Source organism: Podarcis muralis, chromosome 8 (assembly GCF_964188315.1).
Source record: "Podarcis muralis chromosome 8, rPodMur119.hap1.1, whole genome shotgun sequence".
Taxonomy (NCBI): Eukaryota; Metazoa; Chordata; class Lepidosauria; order Squamata; family Lacertidae; genus Podarcis; species Podarcis muralis.
The window spans coordinates 37,094,154-37,110,523 of NC_135662.1; the positions used below are offsets into that span (position 1 = coordinate 37,094,154).

General features: G+C 43.0%; 1 protein-coding gene across 2 annotated transcripts; it reads right to left on the bottom strand.

Annotated features, from left to right (window-relative positions):
- Positions 1-281: 281 nt before the first annotated feature.
- On the bottom strand, positions 282-14,803 carry SDCBP (syndecan binding protein). Of its 2 annotated transcripts, none has more exons than XM_028736888.2 (9): positions 14,648-14,803; positions 9,334-9,399; positions 7,466-7,544; positions 6,425-6,534; positions 5,279-5,437; positions 4,209-4,384; positions 2,408-2,579; positions 1,453-1,544; positions 282-941 (listed from the first exon to the last, which is right to left on the bottom strand). In XM_028736888.2, the coding sequence occupies exons 2-9, from the start codon at positions 9,382-9,384 to the stop codon at positions 887-889; spliced, it is 894 nt and encodes a 297-aa protein (XP_028592721.1). In that variant the 5' UTR covers positions 9,385-9,399; positions 14,648-14,803; the 3' UTR covers positions 282-886. The 2 variants fall into 2 exon arrangements, with proteins under 2 accessions (XP_028592721.1, XP_028592722.1); XM_028736889.2 differs by lacking the exon at positions 14,648-14,803 and adding an exon at positions 13,934-13,956.
- Between the last annotated feature and the right edge of the window lie 1,567 nt (positions 14,804-16,370).

Consider the following 16,370-nt stretch of genomic DNA (forward strand, 5'->3'; position numbering starts at 1 on the left):
ACTGTAGAAAGCTTTAAAGTCCTAAGCAGCAGCTTTCAAAGAAAATGTCAGTTGCCAAATAGCTGTACACAAACTAATAAAATTCAGAAAGGCAAGAAATTAAGGTAACACTCTCTCAAAAGTAAAATGAATTATGTTACTGTACATACTGTTCCAAGCTAGGATCCACACCTCAAGACAGCTCACCCCCCTTTCCGCTACTAATTAAGTTATTGGCTTTTGAAGGGGGAGGGGGAAAGAAATTTAGGGACCTTCATCAGTATAGTTAGAAAAGGAAAACCTTGTTTTTCAGACTTTATTTCTGTTTAACATGGTTAAGGCAACATAATTTAAGCACATTAGAACAACTTGTAAAAGAGCAGCAGTAAGACAAAACCTAAATGCTCACCTGTGCTATTTAAAATGTCTATGGAATGATACGTTATGCTCAGTTTAACTGGCATGCTTTGTAAACACTAAAATCAGCAGTTAACAAGCACTACAAGTCATAAATGTAAATATCCTTCCTAGAAGAAGGTAGTAGAAAAACTAATTCGTCTGGAAAAGTACAAAGGGCAGCAATGTGCTTGGATCACAGATAGCAAAAGACACAAGATACATTAGTTTTCATTCCAATGGCTTATATAAAGTGTTGAATTAAACAGTATAACTCTATGAAAAAGAGTTATACTGATTTTTGTGAGACAAGTATAAGGCTACAAAATTCATAGTTTGAGCAAGGTAATATGTTGGATTGTGACATTCCCAGCCATAATAATGTAAATACTCAAGGCAGTATATCTGCTTTGGGCTTAAAGAAAGGCTCATGTGCAGAACATAAAAGTTGCAGACTAAGTAGCCCATGTTTAGCGTAGTTCTCATTACAGATGCACCCAAAAACAGATTTCTAGACTTCAGGGATGGTGTGATCCATCAGGTTTTTCATAATGCTTGAAGCCATCCTGAAAATAATAATGAATCTTTAACAATGTGTAAAAAGCAGATTAATTCCAAAGCTGCAAAACTATCACAGCAAGGAGTGCAACATTTGAGTCATTTGTTACAAGGCACAAGACCATATGCTGTAAACTCAAAAGCTGAGGGCAAGCTTACTGCAGCAGCTTCTCAACCCATTTCTGGGCAGCAAAAGAAAAAATTAAGTTCTACATTCCTTCACTCCTACAATTACTTTTAGTGCCAATGACACTTTAAAATCAATAATGGTATGAAGCATTTATAAGCTTCATTCTAAGCTGAAATTTGCCTTTTCGTTTTGAAATTTCAGGAAGCAGCTTGACAAGTATAGTTAAAAGATTTTCAGACTCTCTGCCATTGTTAGCCACATTTGTATAAGAGTTTAACACCACATGCATATTACATTTGTTATTTATTCTGAAGATCCTACAATCAAAGCATGCCTATTCTTTTAAGAGATTGTTAGTCTATTTAAATGGAGAAGTATTTTACACGTACCTCTTGATTATGTGTTCAAAAATTTGAGAAGGCATGATAGTGATGGTCACGACGTTTCCAGCTGATATTAGTACGTCTGCAATTTGGGCATCCTATGAAGCAAGATAGAAAGTCATGAATTCTGACTTGAAACTTGGCACTTACGAATGTTATTGTGGATGTAGCTTCCACAATAGTTTTGTTATTAGCTGTCTTAAGCACTATTGAGGTGATAAATTCTATACACATATACAGGTAGAGCTGGTCTGGGGAATGTGTGACTCTCTTGATGTTGCTAAACTACAACTCCCAATACCCCTGACCACTAGCTATACCATCTGGGGCTGATAGGAGTCCTACATCATCTGAAGCGCCATAGGTTCCCCATGCCCTGAGGTAGTAGATAGTGTAAAACAACCCCTTTCATAAAAAGATGGACTATATTCTGAAATGTAGTTTGCTAAATTAAAAGTCTAAGCTCTCACTTAATCACCTATAGCAGACCCACAGCTTATCCCACTGCTGCCGTCATTGCCTTCATACTACTGGTTCTTCCAAGCAGCAGAACAACTAGTAAGACAAAAATTATGTGTTAATGTCATTAACAGGGAAGTGAATGTATAATTCTGTTTAATTTCCTTTCACTAGCCTGAGGAACCAGCAACCTTTTTGAAAGAAGAGAGCCTGATCTATGCAGGTCTAGCAGCAAGAATACTTTGTAGGGCAAAAGGATCAGGATGCTTTAGCTGCTGTTGAATCTCTCTTCCCCAGAGAACCATGGAAGGTGGTTGAAGGTGCAATGACCCCTGACACACACTCCCAGGAACCACAGGATTGCAGGTCCTGTTTTCTATCAATCAAATAAATTTATATGGATAAGCTTTTGCATGTGTCTTCTGCCCATTTAGAACAATATCACTTCCACTTTTCAAAATGCGTTACTTGCTGAGTGTGTGTTATCTTGCATGTTACTCACCTTCAGGCCAATTACATTCTGACCATTTATTTCACAGATGTTGTGTTCTGTCAGAAGTCCATTTCTAGCAGCAGAACTGTCCTTTGCTATTGAAGTTATCTTTCCATTTTTGAATATAAAGCCAACATGCCCAGTACTATCCTTGTGCATGGTAATAGTTCGCTCAAAAGGCCTGTAAGAAAAATGTTCACAGTTTATTGTTTGGAGTATTTACTTAATGTCCTACATCACTAACCTGTATCCAAAGGTATTAGGCTGTGTACACTTCCCAATTTTACAATTCTATGATTCTATGACAACCCTAGAGTCTGTCAAGACTGGCCCGTATGGGCAGGGGTACCTTTACCTTTACCTTTATGATTAGGGACGCGGGTGGCGCTGTGGGTTAAAGTCTCAGCGCCTAGGACTTGCCGATCGAAAGGTCGGCGGTTCGAATCCCCGTGGCGGGGTGCGCTCCCGTTGTTCGGTCCCAGCGCCTGCCAACCTAGCAGTTCGAAAGCATCCTTAAGTGCAAGTAGATAAATAGGGACCGCTTACTAGCAGGAAGGTAAACGGCGTTCCGTGTGCTGCGCTGGCTTGCCAGATGCAGCTTGTCACGCTGGCCACGTGACCCGGAAGTGTCTGCGGACAGCGCTGGCCCCCGGCCTATAGAGTGAGATGGGCGCACAACCCTAGAGTCTGTCAAGACTGGCCCGTATGGGCAGGGGTACCTTTACCTTTACCTTTATGATTCTATGACACGGCAGTTTAAAGTAGATTCAATACATCCCATGTGTACATGCCTTTTGTGTCATCCATGTGATACTGTCATCATCCAAGCAACAATCCAATCTGGATTCTCCCTATCTGTAGTTAATATACACAGTGGTAACTTGGCTCTCTGAAGACAGGAGTGCCTGGCGTGCTCTGGTCCATGGGGTCACGAACAGTCGGACACGACTAAACTACTAAACAACAACAACTTGGTTCTCGAATGGCTTAGTTCTCGGACAAATCGGTTCCCAAACGCCGCAAACAGGGAAGTAAGTGTTCCGGTTTGCGAACATTTTTCAGAAGCTGAACATCCGACGCGGCTTCCACTTGAACGCAGGAATCGGAAGTCGCACCTTGGTTTGCGAACGGTTTCAGGAGTTGAATGGACTCCTGGAACGGATTAAGTTCGAGAACCAGGGTACCACTGTAATCCAATGTATAATCCAGACATACTGAAGCACATTGGGCAGTTGGGCTTTTTTGTGTGTGGTGTGTGTGTGTGTGCTGTTCTGCTGGGTGCTATCTATCGCCACACGTCCTACTTCTGTTAGCAAGGCACTACTTGGTAGGCTGCTGGCAGAGCCAGGTATGACCCATGACTTTTAAAAAAAACAATAGTTTTATCAGGTGTTTTGTGCATGTCTGGTATTTTGGAAATAAAATTGGTCAAATGCACAGGAAACCAAATATCTGAACACATGCCCACAATGGACCTGAGCTTTCTGGAACTCAGGGAGGGAGGGTAAATATTAATTTCGGGGAGGAGACAACACATAGTGCAAATCCCATCAAGCACCAGTCACTTGTGTGGACTGGAAAGCACTTGGGCAGATGAATGTGTACATGGAAAAATCAGATATGTGTGACCTATGGGGCATATTAACACACCTTTGTGTGCACAACCTTAGGCCCTGACCTTAAGCTAGTCACACTAGGAAACTGAGGTTTGGGGGGGGGGACCCAACACATTCAACTTCTAGGCACTCCATAACAAGTATGAAACTCCAAAGATGTCTAAGAAGGTGTGTAACATTTCTGGAGGGTTTACCTGTCACGGATGATCATTGAAATTCTCTCTCCAGGTGCCTGCTTCAGAATTTTGTGGGCTTTATCAGAGCTCCAACCTGCGCAGTTTTCGCTGTTAATTTGCAGAACCTGGTCCCCAAACCGCAGGCCAACTAGTGATGATGGAGAGTTGGCCTGAACCAACTGGACAAAAATACCCTAAACACAAATATATGTCCACATATGAAAGTAAATTAACATCCAGTATCTTTCCAATGCATTTAGAGAAAACATGCAAGAGCAGCACAGTGAAAAACGGAACACATGCATCACATACACATTTGGCAACAGCTACCATTAAAAAGGGGGGGGGGCAGTTGTGGTTTAAATTAACATGCACATACATTCATTTTATTCTAGAAATATAATTATTAATTAATAAACAAGATATCCAGCCAATATTAGACTCTCTTAAGAAAGTTGAGTAAACTGCAAAGTTGATTGTCTGTGGAAGGGCTCCGTTTAAGAATACCAATGATTTTTGGCATGCTTCCTGAGGCTGATGGGAGTTGAAGTTCAGCAACATGTTGACAGCCACATGCAGGCAGCTTTCCACACCTGCCATATACTTTCAGCACAGCATTATGAGTATGTATTAGATTAGGAATCATTCATCTGGCAAGCTAAAATCTTATGTAGATGGTATTTGCGCATGGCTTCAGTCGATGGGGCTCATTAGGTGAATCTTACCCTGTATGTTTTGCTTAAAATCTGTTTTCCTACATGCTCATGTTGAGAAATGATCCAAATTGATAAATATCCACACTGTATTTTGATTATTTTAAATAATTTGATGTTTTTAAATGAAAAGTTTTTTATTATATTTTTATTTGCACATCTTACAATATTTTATATGATTAACAGTTTTAACATGACCAAATAAAGAAATAAAAATAAACAGAACATTTAGTGAAACATGCAGATTCAGCCATAAAATTAACACCTGGATTAGCAATTATATAGCAACTTGACTGTGTTCAGCTCTAGATAGCTGAAATTAATGGGTCACTTTAAAAAAAATAATAATTTAAAAATCAGATTTATCATACATACATTGTCCACTGATTTAAGACGAAGTCCAATTTTTCCATCCTGATCTTTACACAGTATTACTTCACGGATTCCTTGCTTAATTTCCGCTCTGCGAACTCCAACATCATTTCCAGTTACTGGAGCCACCATGTAATTCACTGCAGAAGGGCTTGCAACAAGCTGAGAATTAGAAGACCTTAAAATAAGTAGACCTTACAAACTGGCAGAATCAAGTCTCATTTACAGTCATACCTCGGGATAAATGTGCTTCAGGTTGAGCGTTTTCAGGTTACGCTCCGCGGCGACCCAGAAGTAACGGAGCGCGTTACTTCTGGGTTTTGCAGCTCGCGCTTGCGCAGATACTCAAAATGACGTCAAGCGCATGTGCGGAAGTGGCGAATCGCGACCCGCGCAGCCGTGGGTTGCGTTTGCTTCAGGATGCGAACGGGGCTCCAGAACAGATCCCGTTCGCATCCAGAGGTACCACTGTATAGGCCTTTTTTTAAATGGGACAAACCCATGACTGACTTCAGGACAACAATTTTGTGCTTTATAAAAGTTATATTATTTTAGAATCCTTAGGATCACAGGTCTTGATGGGAGCAGAATCCAACAAACTGGGTTTCCAAGGCAGACTCATTTGATGCACACCAATCTGTAGATTGGGGGTTTATTTCCAAGTTGTTGGATTCCTTCAGCCCTGAAGCAAACTGGGAAATAATTCATTGCAACTAAAAGCAAACAACGTATCTCCCATCTCTCCACTTTCCTCAAAGCTCTGGGTGATTACTCAGTCAGTTTGGTTTAGTTTCTCAGAAAAGCTTGGTAAATCTGGTGTGTGTGGTTTTTTTTTAAAAAAAAATGTTGCAACAGTGCTTCTTGGAAGGTTTGAAGCCCCCTGCTATGACTTATATTAAGGCCACAATTTGACTCAGGACTTGAATCACCCCAATTTGTATCATCATTTGGGGTACAGAGAGGATGCACACCCCTAATATTTCAGCTCTTGCTTTTATAATGTTCCAATATGGAGAAGATTGAAATTTTAAAGAACCCCAAAGAAGCAGCATGCATCTTTTCTTATCTTTTCTTTTCTTTTCTTTTCTTAAGCAAAACACAAAACACAAGGAAACCTAAATTAGTCCTACTTATATGGTTGATACTTACCCCCTGAGAATTTACAGCAGGCACCATTGCCATGTTTCTTTGTATCTCTTCTTCATTTAGGCTTAGACCCATATACTGGGCAAGTTCAGGATACAGTTTGGGATACAAGTCTATAGAAAGTAAACAGAAATAATGTTAAACTATTACTATTATTTAGAACCTGTTGAGATGATTCTTAATTTCACAGGTGAGAAGTCAAGTATCAGACTGGAGCAATCCTATCCTCCCTTAGAACATGCTGACAGTTACCACTGCACTTGGAGCTACTGGATTTACATATTGAAAGCTTATTAGGATCACTGACCAGCAACTCTCAGATTAGAAAATCCACATAAGGATTTTACAAGGTAGCCCAAGGACTGCCTTTAAAGGGGAAAAAAAACTTTTTCAAAAAAGTTAATAGCTGCTTCAAGCGGCCACAAAGCACAGCTGATGCCAGGTGTGTTGAAAATAGGGTTTCATATGCCACTGGGAGCAGTGACATACCTTCCCTCCCAGGAACAACATATGCAAAAAAACCACCCCTGCCCTGTCATCACATCCCAATGCTCCTGGGGGCAATTGAGGCTCCCATTGTGAATATGTGCAGCAGCAGCTAGACTTTCTAGGCACTTGGAAAGGGTATTATAGGTAAGAAGAAGACAACATTCATTAAAAGGCAGTCCTCAGGCTGCTCCATAAGTACTTTTAAACAATATTGTACAGGGTTCCCCCCCCCTCAACAAAAAAAAATCACACATTTAATGCAGGAGGAGGATGGAACAGAAATCCTTATGAACACGTGCAAAAGTAATTCAAACAGATTTAGACTGACAAGCACCCTACAAGCACCCAACTCCATTTAATTCTCTTTAAAGCAATTATCTTTATACAGCCTATCCTTATCATTTCCAGAGATCAATAAAAACCTCTCACCAGTGAAATAAATAGTTTAGCTAGAACTTGTGTTATGTCTATTGACATGTTAAGGTTGTATTTTTTTGGTGCAATACATATTTAGCTTCTGCTACCTCATATTTTCTTAGAACTAAAGTAACTTACTTCCATGTTGAAGGGTGGGTGCTGAGGCTTCAGATAAAATTGCTGGATTGGCTGGGTTTGAAGCAAAAGATGTCTGTGCCTGCACAGGAAGATAAAGTGAAACAAAAAAAACATTTTAAAGTTTATAAACAGACATAGTTCTATAATACAAGAGGCATGTGGGTTGCATAGCCAAAAACTTTTAATTATGCCTTTAGGTTACATAAATATATATTTAGTTACAAAACAATATGTTCCAGTTGTTAAGAGTAACAAGTTACATTACAACGTTTGCTTGCTCACAAAAGTATGTGAATTTCAAAATGGGGAAATTATTTTCAAAACAATTTTTTAACCTGTTTAGGAGTAACTTTGTTTGAGGAGTGGGACTTCATAATGCTGAGGAAACACACGCCTTATTCTATAATAGCTACTTTTATCAAAACACATATTGAATGTGTACTACAAATACTTTTATTCTTTATCCTTTGCTTTACTTCTGAGTTTCCTTAATACAAATTTGGAAATTTATCTGATAAATAAAAACAGATCAGGCTCTAAAGAACTATACTAAAGAATTAGTTCCATACACCTAAGAAGCTTTGTATTTGTGACCCATTCAAATAGTGCATGGTAAAGTTACTTTTCAAACAGAGTGAATTTCAAGGCAATTTGTGAGTGTGTTTCAAACAGCAGCAAAAATAATTCATGTATTACATCGGAAAGGTTCACAGGGTGCCTGCATATCCATCCATCCATCCATCCATCTACACACACATACTTGGAGAGGCCTAAACTGTCAGAGCTCACACTTAGTATAATTATTATAACAGCAGAAACTATGCACATACAGTGGTGCCCCGCAAGACGAATGCCTCGCAAGACGGAAAACCCGCAAGACGAAAGGGTTTTCCGTTTGCGAGTTGCTTCGCAAGACGAATTTACCTATGGGCTTGCTTCGCAAGAAGAAAGCCCATAGGGAAATCTCCGGGGACCTCTTTTAAATACTGGCGGTGGGGAGCAAAGCCTTTCCCCCCCTCCGGCCTTCAGAAGAGGTCCAGGAAGGCCGGCGGGGGCCGAAAGGCTTTGCTCCCCACCGCCAGCATTTTAAAAGCAGTCCGGGATAGCAGGGAAGCGCTTCCCGCTTTTGAAGGCAGGCGGGGGGGAGCAAAGACTTTTGCCCCCCCCCCCCCGCCTTCAGAAGAGGTCCTGGGCCTCTTCTGAAGGCCGGCGGGGGGCAAAAGTCTTTGCTCCCCCCTGCCTGCCTTCCCGGGAAAGCGGAGAAAGGCAGCGCGTTTCTCCGCTGTCCCGGACGGCTTTTGAAGGCAGGCGGGGGGGAGCAAAGACTTTCGCAAAAGTCTTTGTCCCCCCTGCCTGCCTTTCCAGGGGCTTTTAAATCGCCCCGGACAGCGGAGAAGTCCTCCGCTGTCCCGGGCGATTTTAAAATGCCACCCGCCAGCATTTTAAGATCGCCCCAGACAGCGGAGAAGTCCTCCGCTGTCCCAGGGTTTTTTAAAATGCTGGGGGTGGGAAGAAAAGCCCTTGCCCCCCCCCCCAGCCTTCAGAAGAGGTCGGGGGACAGACTGTCCCCGGACCTGGTCTGAAGGCGGTTTCCATAGGAACGCATTAATTGATTTTCAATGCATTCCTATGGGAAACCGTGCTTCGCAAGACGAAAAACTCGCAAGAAGAAAAAACTTGCGGAACGAATTAATTTCGTCTTGCGAGGCACCACTGTAATTAAAAGATAATCTTTATACAAGAATATATTTTTATGTGCTGGTCTAGAATATACAGAAAGATGTTTTTCAGAAATAGAATTTTCAAATGGTTACTGTTTTGACCTTCAGCAAACATTGGTTTCCCCCATAAAATATACTTTGACATACCTGAATTACTTTGTCCACCTTCAGATCCTCCAGGGAAGGATACAGCGACATTTTCACAGAATTAGCCTGAAAGAAATAAAACAAAAAGTCTTAAAATGAACGAGGAAGTAGCACTTATATGCAAGTTGGGTAGAGAATTGCCTAGCATAGCTTTATGTTTTTAATCCTTCAGAAATTTTTACTTGATGCTGAAAAAACTAACTTTTTTCAAGTCATATCTGTGCACCATGCAAATTACAGCACAATTCCATGCAAACTTACTCAAAACAAGTTCAGCAATATACAACAGGTCTTACTACCAGGTAAACATCAATATGACTGCACTGTTACCTATGCTTTACAGCACAAGGAACTTGCATGGCACACAAGACAGTCTTGACAGACTCTTGACAGACACAGGGGAAAGAATAGCCTTTCCATTCCTTGCAATACCCTCTTATGCTGTCTCTATGCATACCAATATGCTTTCACACTGACAGAAGTACAGTGGTACTTCTGGTTGCGAACAGATCCATTTCGGAGGCCAGTTCAAAACCTGAAAGGAACGCCACCCGCGTCTGTGCGTGCGCATGTCGCGATTCGCCGCTTCTATGTGTGACGTCATTTTGCGCATCTGCACATGCGGTGAAAACCAGAAGTAACCCTTTCCGGTACTTCCAGGTCGCCACGGGACACAACCTGAAAACGCTCAACCTGAAGCAAATGTAACATGAGGTATGACTGTATGGAGAAAGTAAGGCTCTATTGTATCCACTGGGATTCCTTCGCATGCATGTTTTGCACCTACACTTGAGTAAATTGAGCCTCAGTTTTTTTAATATATAGTTGTTTATCCTATCCTAGAATGAATATCACACTAGAAACATGCACTTTCCATTACAATATCTAATGCAAATATGCAGCTCTTCAGCAGTCCAACAGAAATCAGATGTTCTGAGTGCTAGTCACCATTTGTAGGCACAAATGTATCTTGCAGAAATCTTATCAGTTGTCATTGATGAAAGAGTACTGAAAGAGCACTGGGGAGGCTGAAATTTGTTTTAAAACACTATTTTACAGTTCAGGTTGTTATCTTTTCCCATCTACCCCACTAGAAGGGAATATTTGATTGCATACTGGAATCCTCACTTTCTGAAGGTTGTCAATTTGAGCTACAAATGAATCCATCTTTTTACTGGGTTAATTTTACAGATTCCCTCCTCTCCATCTTTTCATCCAATACAAACTGACTGCACTGGGAGTCAAAGGGACAGTATACAGTGGTGCTTCGGGATGCGAACGGGATCTGTTCCGGAGTCCCAATCACATCCTGAATGCAACGTAAGACGCGTCTGCGTGGCTCGAGTTTTGCCGCTTCCGCGCATGACGTCGTTTTGAGCGTCTGCACATGCGGCGAAACCAGGAAGTAATGTGCTCCATTACTTCCGGGTTGCCGCGGTCACAACTCGAACACGCTCAATCCGAAGCACGTTCAACCCAAGGTATGACTATAATAGATGTGAACTAATAATTCCAAAACCTTTGATCCAACTCTACAATTCTATGATTCTATTATTCTCTCTTTCTACTTTTCTACTCTTTTCTACATAAGTTTTACAACCATTTATTAGGAAGTATTATTCCTCCCCTTTCCCTATTAGGTTGGAGCAAAAAGATAGTTGCCCTCAACATGCCCCAGGATATGGACAAATATTGGCTTGGTTTACTTGGTTCAATTAACCTTACTAACAACTTATGTTTGTAAAGAAACACAAAAAATTCACACTAAAAGCCAAGCTTCTAAAATATTTCAGGATTTGCATGTAACCTAGGAGATAATTAGCCAGTAGCTAAATGCTTGGATTATGTGCGCGCTCACCCCGCCCGCCCCCGCAAGAGACCTTGGAAGTTGTTTAAAAACACAATATTAGAAACTCAATATTAGAAGCTGCAAATCTGGAAATGTACCACAAGGACCAAGAGGATGCCAGCATGCTTAGAGACAAGAAGGTTTCCTTCAAAAATTTAAGTATCGTCCAAATTAAGAGAACAAAAAGGAACACAAACTTTGACCAAAAAAGTGAAAGCAGACAAAAGGTTCTTAAAATATATTAGTAGCAGGAGAGTCTAGGGAGGTGGTGTGCTACAGAAGGATAGTAAGATTGCAGAGAAGCTGAATGAACTCTCTGCATCTGTTTTCACAATGCAAGACAGGTCCCAGTGCCTGAACTAACTTTTACTGAAGGCAAGTCTGAGGAACTGAGGCAGATAATGGTGACGAGAGATGAAGTTCTCGCCCTTACTGGCACAATAAAAAGTGACAAATTGCTGGGTCTGGATGGCATCCAACCAAGAGTTCTCAAATAATTCAACTGTGAAATTGCTGATCTTCTAACAAATGTATGCAATTTATTCCTCAGATGAGCCTCCATTCCCGAGGACTGTAGTCAATGTAACACTTTTTTAAAAAACAGATTGGGCAGGGAGAGAGGATCCTAGAAATTAAAAGCTAGTTAGCTTAACGTCTGTCCCCCCCAAAACTGGTGTAAAATACTGTTAAAGATAAAATCACTAAGCATGCAGAAGAACAAACCTGAAACAAAGCCAGCATAGCTTCTGCAAGGGTGAGTCCTATCTAACATATAACAATTCTTTGAGAGTGTCAACAAGCATGTAGATAGAGGTGATCTGGTTGATGTTGTGTACTTGTACTTTCAAAAAGCTTTTGACAAGTTACCTCACCAAATATTCCTGGGTAACCTTAACAGTTGTTTAATAAAAGGAGAGGTCATCTTGTGGATCAATAATTGGTTAAGTAGCAGGGACCAGAAAGTAGGAATAAATGAAGAATTCTCCAAATGGAGAAGTGTAGAAAGTGGGAGTCCTTCAAGGGTCAGTATTGGGACGTATGCTTTTTAACTTATTCATAAACAATCTAGAGTAAGGAGTGAGCAACACAGTGGCCAAGTTTGCTGATAACACTGAATTGTTCAGGGTTGTTAAAAGAAAAAGACATTGTGAAGATCTCAAAAGAGAATCTCTCCAAACTGAATGAATGGGCAGTAAAATAGCAAATTCAATTCAATGTAAACAAGTGTAAAGTGTCAGGGCAAAACCCCTTAAATTTCACATATATGCTCATGGGGTCTGAACTTGCGACTGATTAGGAACAAGACCTTGAGGTCACAGTAGATAGCCTGATGAAGATGGCAACGCAATGCGCAGAGACCATGAAAAAAGCAAATTCCATGCTAGGGATCATTAGGAAAGAAACTGAAATTAAAACTGCCAATATCATGGTGCCATTATACAAATCTATGGTGTGACAACATTTGGAATACTGTGGACAGTTCTGGCCGCCTAACCTCAATCAATCAATTAATCAGTAAAACAGTAGAATTGGAAAAGGTTCAGAAAAGAGCAACCAAAATGATCAAGGCGTGGAGTGACTCCCCTATGATAAATGGTTGCAGCATATGGGACTTTTTAGAGAAAGGTTGAGCAGAAATGACATGAAGGAGATGCTTATAAAAAATTATACATGGTATGGAGAAAGTGAAAGCAGAAAATGTTTCCTCTTTCTCTCATATCACAAGAGTGCATGCATATTCGGCATAGATAAAGTACTTCTTCATGCAACACAGTTAAACTATGGAACTCACTCCCACAAGAGTCAGTGACGCCCATCAACTTGGATGATTTTAAAAGAAGACTGGACAAATTCATGGAGAATAAGATTACCAATGACTACTAGCCATGATAGCCATGCCCTGCCTCCAAAGTCGGAGGCAGTGATGTTTCTGAATATCAGTTGCTACAGAATGGGAGAATGCTCTTGTGCCCAGGGTCCTGCTTGCAGGTTTCCCACAGGCATTTGGTTGGCTGCTGTGAGAGAAGGATGCTGGATTTTGCGTATTTTAAAAAATGACTGAACAAATACAGCCAAAGTGTCAATTTATATCGAGAGAGAAAAAGTGGGGTTATGGGCAGGAGAAAAGTCTGCCAAAATATGAAGTACAACTTCATTCAAAAAGACTGTGTATTTCATCTAAGTATACATTTGGAACAGAAAGCACAGATCCTCTAAAGCTGCAATCCTGAACACTCATACTAAACAGTTAGCCTAACTGAAAACACACTTTCACATATAGGACTGTGTTAGATAGAATTCAAAAAGAAAACAATTCCCATTCATTTTTCCAGAGGGGTAGTTGTGTTGGCCTGCTGCAGTAAACCCAACAAGGAGTCTCGTGGCAATCAAATGTATTATGGCCTAAGCTTTTGTGGACTACAGTACATCCCATTAGAATGCAACATCCACGAAATTCAACATATCTGTGGCTCATGAAAGCTTATGCCACAATAAATCTGTTAAGTTCTCAAAACGTCTCAAGACTTTGTTTTGTTGTCGTCGTCGTCACATCTGTGTGGGGTACACACATGCAGATGAAGAACAAGGTAGGTATTAAATACTGTAACGCAAAATAAAGGTTCGATGGATCCCTGTAGGGTTTGCTGTGAATATCAAAACAGATCCCGACTTTCAGAGGATGTAAATCACATGAGTGGAAAGAGCCCTGCGCCACTCACAGAAATAGGACTACATACTTCCTTCTCCCACCTTTAAAGTAAACAGTCTACGTAACGAAACCGAAGGGACCCGAGTCTTGCTTCCTCCGCCGACCTCAACTTCGCTCTCTGAGCCAAAAGACAACCCTCCCCGCCCCCGCGCTAAACCCCCTGCCCTTTATTGGCCCGACTCCTCCCCTCCAATCTCAACCTTGTTCCCCGCCCCTCGAGGGAGACGGAGGTCCGCGTGGGCCGCCCGCCCTCCTTCCCTCCCACGGCAACGCCGATCAAAAGCCCGGGAGCCCCGCCAAGCTGCTGCTCCCCCTTCGCCCTCGCGAGACTCAGGGGAAAGGGGCTCGCTTCCGACGAGGCTTCCCGCCCCGCCACCCCCGCCGTTACGTGGGGGGGGGGGCGCGAAACACCCGCGCAGAAACCAGGGGCGTCGCCTCCCGAAGCCCGTTTTCTGACCCGAGGCGCGCCTCTGAGCATACGGAGAGAGCGCTCCCCATGACCCGCCCCGCTCAGCCGGAGCCAGAGGGGAGGGGGCTGCTTCCGTCTCAAACGGGCCTGGCCGAAGCCCCCGCGCCGCTTTACCGAGGGAGGGAGACGCTGCTGCCCCCTCAGCGCCTCTCAGGGCCGCCCCCGGCCCAGCCGCCAAGGGAGAACAGAGGGCCCGGCCCAGCCTGCTTCAGGCCTCTCGCCCGCCCGCCCGCCCCGCTTCTCCCGCGTCCTCCCCCGACGGCGTCCTAAAAGATGAGAGGCTCACCGAACGAGTCGAGGGCGACGGCTTCGATTCCCGGACCGTTAAGCGCAAGGCTGGCTGTGAGGCGGAGGCTCTTGCTTCGGGTCCTGGCGTTTCCTCTATGAAGAGGAGGCGGCGTCGGGCGAAACACAAGCCAGCTGGCGGAGAGTCCTGCGCGCATGCGCCACCAGCGGCGGGAGGGGGGCGGACGGGCTGGTGGTTGTCTTAGGCAGGCTTGTTTGATCAGGCCTGCTCGGCTCAGTGGGGCACCCCCCCCCCCCAGCACAAGTCAGCTAGCTCGAAGCACGGGACTCGCTTTGTGTATGTGTGTTAAGGCAAGGCTGGCCCAAGACACTTTGGCACAATTGCAGCTCCATCCCCACCAGGGAAGAAGGGGCGAGGAATCAGGAACAAGCAGGAAAGAATGTTGACATTAGGATCTGCTGTCCCCTGGGGATACTGCTGCCTGAGGCAGTCACCTCAGCTTGTCTCATGGGTGGGCTGGCCCTGTGTGAATGTCTAGCTGCCAATGGAGTGCCGAACTGGGGCTCAGCTCTTTCATACACACAGTTTGTCACTTCAGCTGATGAATGTGCCCCATGTAGAGATGGACTTGCTTTATAGATAATAAAGGTGTACATGAACATAAAGAAAGGGGGGACCTTATAGCAACATTGGTCTTTGAATCACATGAATATATTTTGAACAGCATTTATCTTTGGCAAGTTCACTCACTAGAAAAATAGTGTGACTAAGGTTCTGCAATTTCCCATAAGTTCTATAAAGCAGTCTCATGACAAGCGGCAAAGTTCCTCAAATTTCATGCGTGTTATGCATCATTCAAATAAGAACTTTCATAACAGCAGCTGATTTCAAAAGGTCATGGATTTCTAGAAGCAGCCCACTGTTGATGTCAGTTCATCTCCACAGTATAGCCATTTTAGATAATTCTTTTTCACACATGAAACAAAAAATTGATTTCATACTTACAATACTGCATCTCAATTTACTACCAGGCCAAGTTTACAATTTTGTTACAGTGGTACCTCGCAAGACGAATGCCTCGCAAGACAAAAAACCCGCAAGACAAAAGGGTTTTTGGTTTTTTGAGCTGCTTCGCAAGACTATTTTCCATATGGGCTTGCTTCGCAAGACGGAAACGTCTTGCAAGTTTGTTTCCTTTTTCTTAACACCGTTAATACAGTTGCGACTTGACTTCGAGGAGCAACTCATAGTACGCGGTGTGGTAGCCTTTTTTGAGTTTTTTGAGGACTTTGGTGATTTTTGAAGCTTTTCCAAAACTTTTCTGACACCGTGCTTCGCAAGACGAAAAAAATCGCAAGACGACAAAACTCGCGGAACGAATTAATTTCGTCTTGCGAGGCACCACTGGATTGACTTTTAATGCCCTAAACCAGTGATTTTCAGTCTGTGTGACATGGCACTCTGGGGTGCCTTGAATGATGGTCAGGGATGCCATGCGCAACACTGTCCCTCTTTCCTTCCCTCCCTCCTGACACCCTCTTGCATCTCTGCCTCTCAAAGGCTTGCACAGCTGTTTATTGCATCAGCCCTGGCTGTAGGCTCTGCAGGCGAATGGTGCCTCTGAGAGCCACCTCTCTTTGGGGCAACGGAGGAGGGGCAGCTCAGAGACCAGGGATGGCAGCAGCTGCTGCCCGGAGGACTCCCAAGAAGAGGGGAGAGGAGGCTGAGGGAACACTCCACAAGGGAGGGCGTTTGAAGAGGG

What these genes read in the sequence shown, in the direction of transcription:
- SDCBP (XM_028736888.2), bottom strand. Translation starts at nt 9,384, where the DNA reads ATGTCGCTGTATCCTTCCCTGGAGGATCTGAAGGTGGACAAAGTAATT. An exon ending in AGGTGGACAAAGTAATTCAG is followed by an intron (nt 7,545 to 9,333) that starts GTATGTCAAAGT and finishes CTTCCTGTGCAG; the next exon opens with GCACAGACATCTTTTGCTTC. An exon ending in ACCCACCCTTCAACATGGAA is followed by an intron (nt 6,535 to 7,465) that starts GTAAGTTACTTT and finishes TACTTTCTATAG; the next exon opens with ACTTGTATCCCAAACTGTAT.